General features: G+C 39.0%; 1 protein-coding gene across 1 annotated transcript in view; it reads right to left on the reverse strand.

Moving 5' to 3' along the window:
* The window catches only part of KLHL5 (kelch like family member 5), a 55,746-nt gene that overhangs the window by 14,960 nt on the left and 22,091 nt on the right, over positions 1-18,695 (reverse strand). Inside the window, exons 6-8 of the mRNA XM_006088508.3 lie at positions 7,563-7,749; positions 3,024-3,248; positions 1,973-2,135 (exon numbers count right to left, since the gene is read on the reverse strand). Of these exons, the coding sequence (XP_006088570.1) occupies positions 1,973-2,135; positions 3,024-3,248; positions 7,563-7,749 (575 nt within the window). The remainder of the gene's footprint in view (positions 1-1,972; positions 2,136-3,023; positions 3,249-7,562; positions 7,750-18,695) is intronic.

Genomic DNA, 18,695 nt, shown 5'->3' on the forward strand with positions numbered 1-18,695 from the left:
CTGCACCCTGTCACACACAGAGCCACAGGGCAATCAGGGGATTGGGGAGCTCCCCCCTATCAGGCACAGAGCAGGGCGAATAGGGAGGTTGTGGCCCCGCCCCTGTCACACACAGAGCCGCAGGGGTCAGGGGGTTTGGGCACTGCCCCCTGTCACGCTGATCCCGGTGCTGGGAGGCATATTACCCTTTTACTATATAGAATAGAGGCCTGGTGCACGGGTGGGGGCCGGCTGGTTTGCCCTGAAGGGTGTCCTGGATCAAGGTGGGGGTCCCCACTGAAGTGCCTGGCCAGTCTGGGTGAGGGGCTGAGGGCTGTTTTCTGGCTGGCAAGTGACTAAAGCTTCCAACCACTCCTTGTTTTCTTTTCTTTTTTTTTTTTTTTATTCTGGGCCAGCTTTAGCTCTGAGGCCTCGCTGCTGAAAACATCGATACAAAGTTTCGGTCCACTGGCTTTCAGTGCGGCTGGTTTCTGGGGTTTTGTTTATCTTCTTATTTGCAACATAGTACATAGTTGCTTAGAGTTGCAGTTGAGAGGCCTGCAAGTGAGGCGGGGAACGTTGGAGTCCGCAGCAAGCAAGCCTCCCTGCTCACTTCAGTGCCTGGCTGCCGGCCGCCATCTTGGCTGACAGTTAATTTGCATATACTCACTGATTAGCCAATGAAAAGGGTAGCGGTCGTATGCTAATTACCATGTTTCTCTTTTATTAGTGTAGATTATTATAGATATGAGTGAAATCATATGGTTCTTAACTTTTTCTGAATGACTTGTATGATTTGTTCTAAATCACAAAGGAGTGGTAAAGATGAATAATTTTTTCAATCAACTGCATATGTTTTTTGAAAACTAAAAACATAGTTTCTATTTTTCCAGATTCTGAATATATACTGAAAATGGACACCAACAAAATAGTTAAAACAGCCCTGACAGAGTGGCTCAGTGGTTGAGTATAGACCTATGAATCATGACATCATGGTTCGATTCCCCATCAGGGCATATGCCCAGGTTGCAGACTGGATCCCTGGTAGGGGATGTGCAAGAAGCAGCTGATCAATGATTCTCTCTCATCATTGATGTTTCTCTCTCTCTCTCCCTCTCCCTTTCTCACTAAAATTAATAAAAAAATATATTAAAAAAATAGTTAAAACATTGCAAACTTTGTTAAAGCAACCTTAGAAAACACTGGTTGATGAGTGAGCACACACTCTTCTTGGGGTGAGTGAAGCACCACTGCATCTAAATAGTAGCAGGACTTTCTTCACTAAGGCTGCACACTTCAACTTACTGCTGAGATATTTATATCAGAACTCTTATAAAAGAGACTATTTAAACAATTTGTTTACATCATTCTAAGTATTTCCCTTTTGTGACTTATTTATGTATATTTTGAAGTTGGAGATAATAGCCTATATCAGTGGTCGACAAACTCATTAGTCAACAGAGCCAAATATCAACAGTACGACTGAAATTTCTTTTGAGAGCCAAATTTTTTAAACTTAAACTGTATAGGTAGATACATTGTTATTAACTTAATTAGGGTACTCCTAAGGCTTAGGAAGAGCCACAGTCAAGGGGCCAAAGAGCCGCATGTGGCTCGCGAGCCGCAGTTTGCCGACCAATGGCCTATATAATAAAAGGCTAATATGCAAATCAACTTAAAGGCAGAACCGACCGGTTGCTATGATGTGCACTGACCACCAGGGGGTAGACGCTTAATGCAGGAGCTGCCCCTTGGTGGTCAGTGCACTCCCAAAGGGGGAGTGCTGCTCAGCCAGAAGCTGGGCTCACAGCTGGTGAGCCTCTTCCACCTCTGTGGCAGTTGGACATCCCCCAAGGGCTCCTGGACTGCCAGAGGGTGCAGGCCAGGCTGAGGGACTCCCCCCCACCCAGTGCCCGAATTTCATGCACTGGGCCTCTACTAGCTTAATAAATTTAGTTTATTGTTTTAAAGAGAACTTTAAATATTTTCTTACTTGCCACTTAGTACTGCCACACCTACTGTGCTCCTGGGAGTGGACATAGTGGCAACAAAATTCCACTGGCGTGCCTGAGGGTCCCATCTTTCCACTGTGTTCAGATAGCTCCAGCCGTCATGCCCTCCAACTGCATACATGGGACCTTCCAATACGGCCACACCTACAAGACAAGAATGACTTAAAAATTACGTTTCTAATTGAAATATAAGTACAATGAATCTTAAACATGCAAATTTAACTAAGCAAAAATTTATGATGTAGACATCTGGTTTACTCACAGCTCTTCTTGGTAGACAGGTGGGTGAGTGAGGGGGAGAAACAGCACTATAGCTCTGGTCTTAAAAGTTTTAGAGTGCCCCTGGCTCAGTGGATAGAGCGTCAGCCTGAGGACCAAAGGGTCCTGGGTTTGATTCCGGTCAAGGGCACGTACCTTGGTTGCAGGCTCCGCCCCAGCCCGGGCCCTGGTCAGGGCACAGGCAGGAGGCAACCAATCGATGTTTCTCTCTCTGTCTTTCCCTCTCTCTTCCACTCTGCCTAAAACTCAATGGAAAAATATCCTCGGATGAGGATTAAAAAAAAAAGTCTAAAAATATATTTAAAAAAGTTTGAGAGGCAGTATTTTGAGGACCAACAGTGAATTATTGAATTCAAAAATAAAAAGTCTCTATCATTGCCTTCTCTGTGCCACTTTAAATTTTTCTGGGTTTTACTCATTTGTGCTTAATAAATAAAACACAATAATGCTAAAGATGTTTAAATAATCATTTCAATTAGGTTAGATAATACTAATTGTCAACACAAAATACAACAGTCCATCATGCTACACTAAAATATTCATGTTTTACTTGTGTTAGTTGCACATGGACATTTATGTACTTGCTTGTTTCCTCTGCTCCTAACTCCTCAGGTAAGAGAGAACATGTGAAGAAATGCTGGTGCCTCTTCTGACTCAGCAGCTGCCACACTGGTCTTCTCTGCCTGGTACAGAATGTAAACATGCCGTGGAGGCCTAATCCTAACTTAGGAACAAATCTGCAGTGATACTCACCAAGGCCATGCCTGTGTGTGGACATAGGAGGCATCACACTCCAGGTCTTTGTTTTGGGGTTGTAGCATTCTACAGTATTCAAAGTCTTCAGTCCATCTCTTCCTCCAACCACATACAGTTTGTCATCTAACACGGCAACACCGAACTGCAGTCTCCTCCCGTTCATATTTGCTACAGGAGTCCACATATTGGTACGGAGATCATACTTTTCAATGCTTGTTGCTCCTTAATGGTAATACATAAAATTATATAAATAAAAATTTCACCATGACTGAGTATTTTATGACATTATACAGATAAAAGTATAATTTTATTAGCACTGACAATAATACTTTTATTATAGTCCAGTAAGCCCCTGCATGATCTGGCCCCTGCTATTAACTCTGACCCTGTCTGCTAATATTCTCCAGGGCATACACCAGGACATTCATCTCTTACTATTTATTCTCCAGGGCACATATTATGCTCTAGTATTAAAAGATCAAGTAAAAGAAAATTATTTGTCAAAAAAGGCTGAGAAGCATTAGCTAGAAATGGGAGGAAAAGCAGGGTAGTTTAGTGTCATGAAAGCAAAAGGAAAAAAAGTTTATAGCAGGGAGGACTATGAACAGTGTCAAATGCGACTGAGAGGGCCAAGTAAGATGAAAACTAAAAAGTATTACTGGATTGGCTACGTGGAGGTCATTGGTGACTTTAAGGAGAGTCCTTTGATTGAGTGGTTAAGAGGATTGGGAGGGGAGGAAATGGAGACTGTGAGCACAGATGATTCTTCGAAGTTTGGCTATAAAGGGGAGAAGAGAAAGATAGAAATTACCAGATGGGTTGAAGGAGGTTTTGCCTTGCTTTGCTTTTAAAATTGAAAAAACCTGAGTTTGCTTAAAAGGTAATGGGAAGGATCTAGTTATAAGGAGAGAAGCTGAAGATACAGGAGATGACGGGATCCTGAGAGACAGGGAAGGGTAATATCAGAGCATAGGTAAGGGGCTGGTTTCACAGGGGGAGGGAGAGGACACACATTCTACTGCAACCAGGACAAGAGCATATGGATCATGTGCTTTGGGAACTGAGCGTGGGAAGTTTAGGAAATAACTATCTGATGGCGTCTACATTTTTGTAAGAATTGGAGGAGTCAAAGAACTCATGTTTTATTTATGAAGTGAGACCAGTGGAGTTAAGGGGGAAAAAAACCCAACCCCTCAGTTACAAAGTTTAGTTAGTGTCTACTTTACTCCCCTCTTCTAAGCTTCTAATATAACATGCAATCAGTGCTATTCTTATAGAATACCAGTCAGGGCAAACATTTATCCTAAAGAATTTATTGCAATTAGGTCATCAGAGCACCAATATTATTGATAATCTCCTAAAATTTAGAAATAGTTTTATTATATATGTTATCACATTTTCTCATTATTGTAGTTTTCATTATTTTTTTATTCACTCTATAAAAATTTTAGGTTATTTTAAATAAATACCAAGTCTCTTTCCATCTCTATATTTTCACAGGGCCATAAAGTAGACTCCCTTGTACATAGTAGCTGTTCAAAAATACTTTTGAATTTGAATAGTCTTTTTTTAAAATTCTCACTTGAGGATATTTTTAGAGAGAGGGAAAGACAGAGGGAAATATCGATGTGAGAGAAACACATCGATTGGTTGCCTCCTGCATGTGCCCAGAACCAGGGCCTGGACCAGGGAAAGCCTGCAATTGAGGTACATGCCCTTGACCGGAATCAAACCCAGGACCCTTCAGTCCGCAGGCCGATGCTCTATCCACTGAGCCAAACCAACTAGGGCTGAACAGTCTTTCTTTGTAATTTTTAGCTATAAGGAGATTTTACTCATACACTCAGATTATTTTATGTAATGGTATACTTGACTCATCACTTTAAATTTGATCTTAAAACTATTCCTTCATTAATGTATTTTCCTTGCTAATGGATTTAAGAAATATTTATTTCATTTTGATTTTAATTTATTTTTTATATCTAGTTAATGAACCAGTATCATAGTCTTATAAATTGGTAACTAAAATTCTTTTGCTAATATCAAACATAATCTTACATAAAGTCTTAAAACACTATCTGAAACATATATCTTATATATCTCAAAGCATAAGAAAATCCTAACAATTGCAAAATTCTACATAAAGGTTTAGACCTTCCCTAATTTATACCGAATAATTAACTTTTAAAAATAGTAGGCACAAATATAACATTTTCTTAGTGGCTATTTAGAACCATCCCCAGTTTATGTGTTGGCTCTATACTAAACAGATACATGACGGATCAAGAACCCCATGAGCAGACTACTATTCAACTAACATGAACAGCTTTTCTTTATAAAGAACTAGAGGCCTGGTGCACAAAATTCATGCTGGGGGGGGGGTGTCCCCCAGCCCACCCTCTCCAATCTGGACAGGACTGCTGACTCCCAACCACTCGCCTGCCTGCCTGATTGCCCCAACCGCTTCTGCCTACCAGCCTCATCACTCCGTAACCACTCCCCTGCCAGCCTGATCGACGCCGAACTCTTCCCCTGTCGGCCCAATCGCCCCCAACTGCCCTCCCCTACTGGCCCAGTCACCCCCAACTGCCCTCCCCTGCAGGCCCGGTTGCCCCCAACTGCCCTCCCCTGCTGGCCTGATCACCCACAACTGCCTTCCCCTGCAGGCCATCTTATGGCCACACAGGGGCGGCCATCTTGTGTGTTGGAGTGATGGTCAATTTCCATACTGGTCGTGACTAATTAGCATATCCAGTCATGACTGTGAGGGCGTTGTGACCAATTTGATATTACCTTTTTATTAGTATAGATAAGATAAAGCACAGGAAGATAGCTTGAATATAATGGAAGGTCAGAGTATTATTAAGAAAAACTTGAAATAATGTTGGTCAAGCTACAAGGGCCAGATTACAGTAAGCCTTGAAATCTAGAAAGAAAAATTTACACTTTATGTGGTAAGAGATGATAATTGCTGGAGCTTTTGAGCAGGATAATGGCATGTTAACAGAAGAGTTAACGAAGCAGAGAGTACTGTTTGAATCCTCACTCCGTCACTAATTAGTTTTGTGATCCTGGAAAGTTACTTAAGTTCTCTCTCTGTATCCTCATCTACAGAAGAGGGTAATAATAACAATCAGCTCTGAAAGTTGCTATGAAGATAAAATGATATAGGTCAAGTGCTTAGAATAAATGCCTGGCACACACGAACAACATAAATTAACATGGTCAAAATACGTGGGCTGACAGGAGGCTACCTGGAATTAGAAAGGTAGCAATGGAAATGTGGAAGAATAAGACCCATTTGAAAGAAGTCACTTGGTGACTGGGGGCGGGGAGCGACAGTAGATATATATTGTTTACTCTGCGTACTTAGAACCTGAGTCCCATTCTCACGCTTGGGGAATTTTACACTGTTTGTATGAGCCTTGATGAGGGGCAGGAACCCATCTCCCAGAAAGCTGAAAAGACAGATATACATTGTCTTTGCCCTTGGAGGTTTAGGACTAAAGACTGAGCTAAATGTAGTCAAATGGATGCTTGCAACTGGGATTTAAAATTGAAAGCAGGATTTATAAAGAAGGGACAGTGGATATAGCTCCTGCCTATTTCTCAGTAGCCTTCCAATAAATGTCTATCTACTGAAATGAGTAGACACCAGAGTTGGTATCCACTGAGGAACACTGAACTACGAATCCAAGTTTTCAAGTCTGGGAGACAGGTCAGAGAAGATTTGAACACACAAAGTTTGAGGTGAAAGTTGAAGATAAAACAGTACATTTTATACAAGCTAGAATTATAAGAATAAAATAAAGTTAGAGAGCATAATTAATATAGAGATAACAGGTAAAAGCTTGAAAAAGAGAGAGAAAGATAGAGGGGAACAAGCGGTGCTAGGAACGATTACAAAGCTAAGTACCAGTAACAGGTACATAATACATATACTGGCAATAAGACCTTTGGTTACTTGGTTAAGGTGGTGTGCCAGGTCTCTCCACTGTAAAGATATGATTTTACCCTTTGTAACTAATAAGAAAGTGGTTGGGAGATCCTTTGAGACTAAATATCCTGTTCTCAAACTTTCACCTACTAGTCTCAGCATCCATTGATAACTTTCGACTGAATTAGTTATTATGGTGGTTGCCATGTGGTGATTTTTCGAATCCCATCTTTGTTTCCAAATTTATTAGTTGGCATTCTATTATAAGGAGGAGCTTGCCCTTCACCCTTCTTTATTTGAATCAGTGTGGTCATGAACACTTATTGATTTAAGAGGTTGTAATCTTTTAACTACATTATATATTTTTGATGCTGAAATTATCCTAGATTGGACAGTGGTAGCCCCTACAAACTGTATTCCTTGATCTGTCTCCATCATTCTTTGGGCACTTCTTACTTTCTGGTTCTACAAAATGTTCTAGGTTTATCTTGTACTTTTTCTACCCCAATGTTAGAGCCAGCCATTTTCCCAAAGAGCTCCTTGGCCATATTTATTACTAATTAAAATTAATTTTCCACAAATAAAAGATTGTTTAATACCTTTTGTTGAATCCATTCCTCCAACGGCAAATAATGTACCAACAGTTGACTTCCTAGGTTTTGTCCGAGGACTTTGTAACATGGGTCGTCTCTCTGGTAATAAATGATACTTCATTGCTTCCATAATTAGTTTCTGACATTCTATATCATCCCGAAAAAGTGCATTATTTTCCATGTCTGCCAGGAACTAGAAAAAAAAAGTTATATGTAAACCGAATGACCAAGAAAATAGGAAGGGCAAAAGAATAAACTATATAGTTCACAAATGGAAATGATTTCACTTTTAAAAAATCCAAGTCTGGACACCTATTTTTAAGTAAAAAATGCAACATTTATAAGATTCACATTTTAAATTTCATTAAAAATAAAAAACTGTGAGGGATACATGGTATGCTCTCAAATCTTAATAGTGTTTACCTCTGGGTAGTAGGGAAAATGGTGCTTTTTTAAAAGTATTTTTTTTCACGACTTTTCTATATTTTCCAAAATAAATAATTTTACTTTCTTAATTATAAATCATTTTTACTGAAGAAGAATAATTATAAGTTGACTAATTAAACTGCATTTATCTGTCCTCTCAAAACAATCTTCAAACAACAGCAAAAACAAACTTACCAATTTCTTAAGGGGCAAAGAACTCTAACTGGTTTTAAAATAATTAAAATCCTTTGTGAGTCACTGAATCCTACTTTTTTACTTATGTAGTTTTATGTAAATGCATACACCCTTCCTTTTAAAAAGTGAATTTCTGAACAGTATGAGTTGAAAAATATTTTTATTTTCTTCCAGGTGGCTAGCCAGTTCTGTATGAATACCATTTATTAAATAACCTCTGTCATTTCCAACTGAATTGAACCTTGGTCGTACATTACATTCTCAGAAATAGTCTCAGGATATATGAGATTTATTTTTTTTGATTCTTTATTCTGTTCCATTGATCTGATTTATCTATTTCCATTCTAATACCTTATATTTTTAGTGTTTTTATAGCATGTCTGATTACCTGATATAAATCGACCCTCACTGTTCATTTCACAGTTTTCTTGGCTATTTTTGAGTATTTACTTTCCATATAAACTTGAGAGAAATTTATCTAATTCCCCTCCATCATCCTGACCCTGTTGGAATTCTAATAGGAACTGCATTAAGTTTATTTACTAATTTTCTCCCATTTCCCTTCCCCTGGCAATCACCACACTGTTGTCTGTGTCCATGAATTTTTTTCTCTTTTGCTCAATCCCTCCACCCCCCACCAGCCCTCTCTCCTCCACAGCTGTCAGCCTGCTTTTTATTTTTGAGTCATCTCTATTTTGCTTGTTAGTGCATCAGATGCCACATATGAGTGAAATCATATGGCACTCATCTTTCTCTGACTGGCTTATTTCACTTAGCATAATGCTGTTGCAAAGGGTAAGATTTCTTTCTTTTCTTTTAATCCTCACTCTAGGATATGTTTTTATTGATTTTTAGAGAGATGAAGGAATAGAGAAATATCGAATGGTTGCCTCCCATACACACCAGGGATTGAACTGCAACCTGAGTTTGTGCCCTTATTGGGAATTGAACCCACCACCTTTTGGTTTATAGAATGACACTCAACCCAGGCAATTTCCTTCGTGGTTTTTTTTTTTTTTTTAACAGCCAAGCAGTGTTTAATTGTGTAAATGTATCACAGCTTTTTTATCCACTCATCTACTGATAGACACTTGAGCTGCTTCCATAAATAATGCTGCAGTGAACACAGGGGCACATATATTCTTTCAAATCAGTGTTTTGGGTTTCTTCAGATAAATTCCCAGAAGTCTGTTTCATTTTTAATGTTTTGAGATAACTCCATATGCTTTCCACAGTGGCTGCACCAATCTGCATTCCCACCAACAGTGCAGGAGGATTCCCTTTTCACCACATCCTGGCCAACACTTGTTTGCTGAATTATTGATGATAGCCATTCTGACAGGTGAAAGGTGATAGCGCACTGTGGTTTTAATTTGCATTTCTCTGATGAATAATGACATTGAGCAATATAGAGTATTTTTGTTTCTGGTTTGAATTGATATTGCTTTAGTATCTCACTATTTAGGATAATAGTTGCTATAGCATTTAGTAACTCACCTTTATTATATCTAGGTTGTTTTCTTCTCTACCTTTCTACTTTAAAGTTTTAATATTAAGAATGATTGCTAAAATTTTCCTCAAATACCCTTTACACATCTATTGATATGATCATATGGCTTTTTGTCCTTTATGTTATTAATGCAATTAATAATTACTGCAATAGACTTCCTGAGCCTCAACAATTCTTGTAATCCTCAAAAAAGACCTTCCTGGTCTTCCTTTTGATACCGTACAGTATTGCATTTGATAAGATAAAGTGTATTTTACACATCACATAATGCACCATTTCAAGTATATAATTCAGTGGTTTTTAGCAAATTTACCAAGTTGTGCAACCATTACCTTAAAACAGTTTTGGAAGGAACATTTTCATCACCTCAATTAGATCATGCCTATTTACTCTTAATCTCTGTTCCCATCTCCTGTCCCAGGCACCAAACTGTCTTAATAGATTTGCCTTTTTAGATGTCTTATGTAAACAGAATCATACAATATGTGATCTCTTATGCCTTGCTTTTTAAAACATTTAGCTTATTTTTTTAGGTCCATCCATGTATAGCATGTATCAGTACTTCATTTCTTTTTATTGTTGAATAATATTCCATTGTATGGATATGCCACATTTGTCTATCTGTTCACCAGCTAATGGACACTTAGGTTGTTTCCAGTTTTTGGCCATTATGAATAAAGCTGTTAAGAACATTTGTGTGCAAGTCTTTTTATAAGTATTTATGTTTTCATTTCTTTTGAGTAGATATCTAGGAGTAGAATTGCAGGGTCATATGGTAAATTTATGTTAATGTTTTAAGAAACTGCCAAACTGTTTTCCAAGGTGGCTGCATCATTTTATATTCCCGTCAGCAATATATAAGAGTTCCTGTTTCTTCACATTCTCACCAACAAATGTGACCATCTCCTTTTATTTTAGACATTTGAGTGGGTGGGAAATGCGGTTTTACTTTGCATTTCCTTAATGACTAACAATGTTGAGAATATGTTCATATTTTGATAATGGAAGAAAAGGAAGCTTCTAACAAAAGTCACTGTAAGAAAGTTTGTGACATTTGGAAACAGAGAACAGAACACTGAAGGCCAAAAAGCCAAAGTAAGACATCTGTCTCAGGACCTATGTTAGAGTATGCATTTTGGTATTAATTATTCCATATTTCTTCTATGCACACAAAATAGTTATACTTTTCCAGAAACCATTAATGAATATGTACTGAGTTGGCTCATTTATATTAATATTAATGTTTATATTGCTTCTATTATAAATAATTACTTTAATCCTTTCTAAATAAACTAAATGTGAAAAAAATTGTAGAAAGTAATCTTGAGAGACTTAATAGTTACAGCAATTTTAAGTAAAACATATTTCTTAGCATGCTGACAGTCTATAAATTATGAACAAACTAGAGGCCTGGTACACGAAATTCGTGCACTTGGGCGGGGGGTGGGGGGGTCCCTCAGCCTGGCCTGCACCCTCTCGTAGCCCAGGTGCCCTCAAGGGATGTCCAACTGCCATCAGTGGGACATCCTTAGTGCTGCTACACTGGCAGGAGAGGCTCCTGCCACCGCTGTTGCGCTCACCAGCAGTGAGCCCAGCTTCTGGCTGGGCGGCACTCCTCCTGTGGAAGTGCACTGACCACCAGGGGGTAGCTCCTACATTGAGCGTCTGCCCCCTGGTGGTCAGTGCGTATCATAGCGACTGGTCATTCTGCCGTTTGGTTGATTTGCATATTAGTCTTTTATTATATAGGATGGAACTAATTATATTTTTTCCTCCCAAAGGGATTATATTTCTGTAGAGAGATAAAAGTAATAGAAGAAAATATGAAGCTATTAATTCAAGTATCAGATTAATCAACTGGAAGGTACTAGATACGATATGGAAATCAGAAGGCACTGAGAGATAACTACAAAATACAGACTCATGTATACTGTGCATTTTAGGTGAATACTATGTGCCTTCTCTGCCATAAAAGAATGGCAAATTCTTAAAATGAAAGCATTTATAAAATAGAAGAAATATTTTCAATTTGTAAACTTTTATCTTTACTCATATACTTGTTCAGCATATGATTATTTCTCTAAAACTGTCCTCCCTCCAAAATAGAATGTGAATGATTTATGAACTCTATAGGCTTTAAAAAATGTTTTGGTATTAAAAAATTTGCAAATTAAAAGAATGCTAAAGATAAATACAAACTCATTTTATATTTTTGACTTTTAGTAAGAAACAACAGTGAGAATTGAGAACTGACTTATGAAGGCCAAGATATTTGCAGTACAGGCTATATACATTGGGAACATTAAGAATTTAGGTGTCAAAATCTTTTAAGTAATGTATATATGCCCTAGTATTTGTATTTACATGATTTAAAATTTGATCAAAGAGAAAAATTTGGATGCTTTTAAAGGTAAAATAAAATGACCACAAGCACTTGTCTTCTGGATTATTAAGAGTTTTTCACCCACCACCAACCACCACCACCACCACCCCCAAAAAAATAAGTTTTTGAAAAGGTCACACTAAAATGATTATTTGGCAGAGAATTACAATTATATATATTATTTCCTATATGATTTTAAGGATCTACTGGGAGATACTACAATAAAATTACTCTATGTAAGTTGAACCCTTTCTAGCTAGGCTAAATAGAGCATTTCATTGAGAAAGAAACTATTCACAAAAGTAAATTCTAAGCTAACTGGACTTAATGGCAATTTTTAAAAACATTAGTCATTTATTATTTGATAGGTATTGGACAGTTTAAATAATTGTCATGCTTTTGTATCCTTTAAATTTTTTATTGAGATATAATTGACATAACACATTAGCTTTAGAATATAATGATTTGATATATGTATATATTACAAAATGATCACTACAGTGACACGTTTTTTTTTTTCTTGCAAGGAGAACTTTTTGTTTATTTATTTTTATTGTTGACACTATTACAGATGTCCCCATCCCCTCCCCACCTAGACCTCTCCACCCAGCCCTCCCCCTTTCCTTTGGCCATCACCACACTGTTGTCTATGTCCATTGCAAGAAGAATTTTTTAGAGCTCTTTGCTTAGTAATGATCAAATATACACTACAGTATTATTAACTACTAGAGGGCCGGTGAACGAATTTGTGGGGGGCCAGCCGGCCCCACCCCCGATGGGCCCCCATCAGGGACGGGGCTGGCTGGGGGTAGGGGCCGTGGTTGGTTGGCTGGCCGGCTCTACCCCCAGTCGGGGTGTTAGGGGCCAACTGGGGGTGGGGCCGACTGGGGGAAGGGGCAGCAGGAGGGCTCCAGGGTGTGTCTGGCTTATCTCACTCAGTCCTAATTGGCCAGACCCCAGCAGCAAGCTAACCTACTGGTTGGAGCATCTGCCTCCTAGTGGTCAGTGCACATCATTGACTGGTCGACTGGTCAACTGTCTGCCCCTGGTGGTCAGTGCACGTCATAGCCAGCAGTTGAGCGGCCCTGGCATATCATTAGCATATTACGCTTTGATTGGTTGAACAGAGGACTGGATGATCAGACACTTAGCATATTAAGCTTTTATTATATAGGATGTATATTACATCCCCAGGAATTACTTATTTTATAACTGGAAGTTCGTACCTTTTGACTACCATCACCTATTTCACCCATCCCCCAGCCCCTTTTCCTATCTTTTATTTTATTATTATTATTTTTTATTTACTGATTTTAGAGAGAGGGGAAGGGAAAGAGAGAGAGAAAAATGGATTTGTTGTTCCATCTATTTATGCATTTACTGGTTGATTCTTGTATATGCCCTGACTGGGGATCGAGCCCACAACCCAGTCATGTGCCCTAACTGGGAATTGAACTCGTGTCCTCTTGGGGCATGGGATGATGCTCAACCAACTAAGTCACACTGGCCAGGGCAAAATTTCCTCCTTCTTGAACTTGAATCTCTTTAGGAAGTTTTAAAAATTTCTTAGACTCTAAGAATATAAAAGTGTCGAGAAGCTCTGGGAACATGATTCTTCCACTTCCTTTCCCACCTTCAAAAGCAGCTCTTCACCCTGTACCTTTTTTCTTAAGTGACAGCACCTTCATTAACTTAGTTACACAAATCAGGATCACTTTAGACCGCTGTTATTTTTTTACCCCCCACCATTCAACGGGACATTAAGCTGTATCAGTTTTACCTCCTAAATAGCTCTTGAGCCTGATAATTTCTCTATCTCGACTGCCACAGAATGCTTACTGTGTGAATCCAATGGCCTTCCTAATGGGTTTCTACTTTGACCTCTTGAATCTATTCTCTACAATGCAGTTATAGGATCTTTCTGAAATGGAATGATAATTATGCTATTTCCTATTAAAAACCCTTTAGTGCTCCCTCATTGCTTTTAGAATGAAATCCATGACTCGAGGATCTTCTTGATCTGGTCCATTTCCCTCTCCAGCCTCATCTCTCAACACTGCCCTTTTATTTCTGCATTCTAGCCAGGCAAGCTATCTTCAAACTCCAGCACATGACGTATTTGCTCACGACTCGATAACTAGGTACAATCGCCTCTCTCTCCTGGGCTGCCATGCCCCTTCTGGGTTTACTCAGGATGCAGATTGAGTAACACTTCAGGAAGTCCTCCCAGCTTCCCCACCATCAGTCTGGGTGGGCTACTCTGATTATTTTCATAATGCCATGTTTATGCAGGGGTGGGCAAAAAAGTAGGTTCATAATAATAATACAATAATAAATAAATAATAATACAAGAATAAATTGTTTTGAGTACTCACAACTGTAAACCTACTTTGCCTACCCCGGTATATCTATCACAGATTTATTTTTTAATCTATTTCTTCCTCCCACCCAGCAATTTTACACATAGTATGTACAAGAGGCAGAATGGTTCAATGGAAAAGGCACAGACTTTACTTGAGTTTGAGTCCTATCTCAGTGTCTTATTAGCGCTATAATATTAGTCAAGTAGAAAACCAAATAAAACTACAATGCAGAAGTGATTCTGCAATCACTGTGATTTTGACCATATGGTTTTACTTTTTTGGTTTGTTACTTCATTTAGGTGTTAGACTAAATGATCTCAAAGTACCTTTTAAGTCTAAGATCTTAAGACTATGATTATCAGCAGTATCCTGGATAACAGAAAATCTGAAGGCCTCTTAGGGTCATGCAAAATAGTACCATAAATACTTGAAACGGCTGGACTGAAGTAAATTGTCAGGCTACTTAATTGTCCAGATTATATTTAAAGTCTAATTTTTTAGGTTATATATTTTCTCATCTAAAAAGGATAAGAAAAAAAAATTCTGCTAGGTATCAGTAAAATATAACTCTTCTTTAAATCTGATTTTGAGAGAAGTATTTTATGATGTTATTCTTCCTGAATTGTCAGAAATACATGCACTTCACTCCTATGAACCCATACAACGTTCTTTCTGAAGAGGAAGGTCTTTCTTATCAAGCATCAGCACTGGTTTTTGCCTCTGTGAGGTAGAAAGCTAACAGCAACTTTTGCTCACATCAGCTAGAAATAATACAAAATCCTCAAGATAAATACAAACAGGACAAAATTTATGGCACTTTAAACAACAATAAAAAGTTGAGCAGTAACAGCTCATTCTTGCTCTACTTTCAAGGCCCTTTTCTCTATTCAAGGCCTCAAAATGCACAGCAAAGTATGCAGAGGAAATTTCTGTATATCCCAGTCAAAATTGTAGAAAAGGGAAAACTTTGCATGTAAATATGTTATGACTAAATTGCCTTGAATACACCAACTAGATATCTCTCAATTGTAAAGTAGTGATAATAATCATACCATTATTATTAGTTTAACTTCATTGAATTTATTGGGGTGACACTAGTTAATGAAATTATGTAGATTTCAGGTGTACAGTTCTATAATACATCATCTGTATATTGTGTTGTGTGTTCACCACTCCAAGTTGAGTCTCCTTCTATCACCATTTACCATTTATTCCCCTTTTACCCTCTTCAACATCCCCCCACCTTGCTTTCCCCTCTGGTAAGCACAATATTGTCTGTGTCTATGAGTTTTTGTTTGTTTTTTTGTTTAATCCCTTCACCTTTTTCACCTAGCCCCCCAATCACCCTCCCCTCTGACAGCTGTCAGTCTGTTTTCTGTATCTATGAGTCTGTTTCTATTTTGTTTGTTTGTTTTGTTCATTAGAGTCTACATAGTGAAATCATATGGTGTTTGTCTTTATGGCTTATTTCACTTAGCATAATACTTTCCAGGTCCATCCATGCTGTTGCAAAAGGGAAGATTTCCTCCTTTTCTACAGCCAAGTAGTATTCTATTGTGTAAATGTACCACAGCTTTTTTTATCCACTTATCTATTAATGGGCACTTGGGCTGTTTCTGGATCTTGGCTACTGTAATTAATGCTGAAATGAACATAGGGTTGCATATATTCTTTTGAAATAGATATGCTTCCAGTTTCTTCAGATATATTCCTAGAAGTGGAATTGCTGGGTCATAAGGCAGTTCCATTTTTAACTTTCTGAGGAATCTCTGTACTATTTTCCACAATGGCTGCACCAGTCTGCATTTCAACCAACAGTGCATGAGGGTTCCCTTTTCTTCCCATCCTTGCCAGCATTGTTTGTTGCTTTATTGATGACTAGAGGCTTGATGCACAATGTTCGTGCACTTGGGGAGTCCCTCAGCCCAGTCTGCGCCCTCTCACAGTCTTGGAGCCCTCGGGGGATGTCCAACTGCCGGCTTAGGCCCGCTCCCCTCGGACATCCTGAGTGCTGCCACGGAGGCGGGGAGGCTCCCACCACTGCTACTGCGCTTGCCAGCCGTGAGCCTGACTTCTGGCCGAGCAGCACTCCCCCTCTGGGAGCACACTGACCACCAGGGGGCTCCCGCGTTGAGCAGGATCGGGCTGAAACCAGCTCTCCAACATCCTCTGAGGGGTCCTGGATTGCAAGAGGGTGCAGGCCAGGCCAAGGGACTCCACTGGTGCACAATTGGGGCCGGAAAGGGATGCAGGAGGTTGGCCAGCCATGGAAGGACCACGGGAGGGCTCCAGGGTGTGTCCGGCCCATCTCGTTCAGTCCTGATTCCCGGACCCCAGCAGCAAGCTAACCTACAGGTTGGAGCGTCTGCCCCCTGGTGATCAGTGCATATCATAGCGAGCGGTTGAGTGGCCTTAGCATATCATTAGCATATTACGCTTTGATTGGTTGAACAGACGACGGAACACTTAGCATATTAGGCTTTTATTATATAGGATAGCCATTCTGACAGGTGTGAGGTGATATTTCATTGTGGTTTTAATTTGCATTTCTCTAATGATTAGTGATGTTTAAGATCTTTTCATATGTCCATTGGTCATCTGTATGTCCTCTTTGGAGAAGTGTACATTCAGGTCCTTTGCCATTTTTAATTGGATTGTTTGTTTTTTGGTGTTGAGTTGTGTAAGTTCTTTATAAATTTTGGATATTAAACCCTTATAAGATGTTTCATTGGAAATATGTTCTCCTATTCAGTGGGATGACTTTTCATTTTTTTTGATAGTTTTCTTTGCTGTACAAAAACTTTTTAGCCTGACGTAGTCCCATTTATTTTTTATTTTGTTTTCCTTACCTGAAGAGATATATCAGAAAAAAATACTGCTATGAGAAATGTCCAAGTTTTTACAGCCTATGTTTTCTTCAAGGATTTGTATAGTTTTGAGTCTCACATTTAAGTTTTTAATCCATTTTGAGTTTAGTCTTGTGTATGGTGTAAGAAGGTGGTATAATTTCATTTTTTGCATGTATCTGTCCAATTTTCCCAGCACCATTTATTGAAGAGACTGTCTTTATCTCATTGTATGTTCTTGCTTCTGTCGAATATAAAGGCATGGGTTTATTTCTGGGCTCTCTATTCTGCTCCATTGACCAATATGTCTACCTAATATCTGGTACCATTTGCCATTAACATCTTGATGTGGCTTCTTTTGTAAATCCTTGGTTATAAAACTTCTAACCAGCTAGTCTTCAGTTGGTTATTCAGGCTGATTGTTCTGTATTTTAGTTGTAATTCCAGTCTGTCCTGGGAGGAGGTGAGTGTAACAGCCACCTAGTCCGCTGCCATCTTGGATCTCTCCATACCACTATTTATAGCACAGTTTATTTCACAGAGCACAGATCATTATTTCTGATCCTCAGAATAATCCTGTGAGATGGTCAGAGAGGATATTATCTCCACTTGACAGATGAAGAAACTGAGGTGCGTGAATATGTTAGGTCACAGGGTTTTAGAATCTCAGAGCTGAAACTATTATCATATCTCATTAATTTATGTATCATCAAAATCCAGCATTTAGTGAATAGTTAACTGTGGCAAGGGAAATAATCTAAATTTTCTGGTTCTTAGGATCCAGTGTTTCTTTTATTAGCAGCTTTACTAATTCTTCAATTTCTAGGATAGGTTTGTAGCTGAGTCAAATAAAATTACTAACCTCAAAGCAACAATGTTACTTAATTGATGCAATTAGGTTATTTAATTGACAGAGCCAGATCTGCTGGGTTGAACATAAACAGAATTTTTTTTTTAGCTCATTATCTTTTCACTTAAACACTTAATAGAAGCCTGGCCTCCGTGGGTCAGTGGTTGAGCACTGACCTAGGAACTAGGAGGTCATGGTTTGATTCCCTGAGGTCAGGGCATATGCACGGGTTGTGGGCTTGATCCCCAGTGTGGGCGTGAGGGCGTGCAGGAGGCAGCAGATGGATGATTCTTTTTTTTTTTTTTTTAAATATATTTTATTGATTTTTTACAGAGAGGAAGGGAGAGGGACAGAGAGTTAGAAACATCGATGAGAGAGAAACATCAATCAGCTGCCTCCTGCACACCCCCACTGGGTATGTGCCTGCAACCAAGGTACATGCCTTTGACTGGAATCGAACCTGGGACCCTTCAGTCCGCAGAATGACGCTCTATCCACTGAGCCAAACCGGTCAGGGCAGATGATTCTTTCTCATTGATGTTTCTATCTCTCCCTCTCCCTTCCTC

Source organism: Myotis lucifugus, unplaced genomic scaffold (assembly GCF_000147115.1).
Source record: "Myotis lucifugus unplaced genomic scaffold, Myoluc2.0 scaffold_48, whole genome shotgun sequence".
NCBI classification, from domain to species: Eukaryota; Metazoa; Chordata; class Mammalia; order Chiroptera; family Vespertilionidae; genus Myotis; species Myotis lucifugus.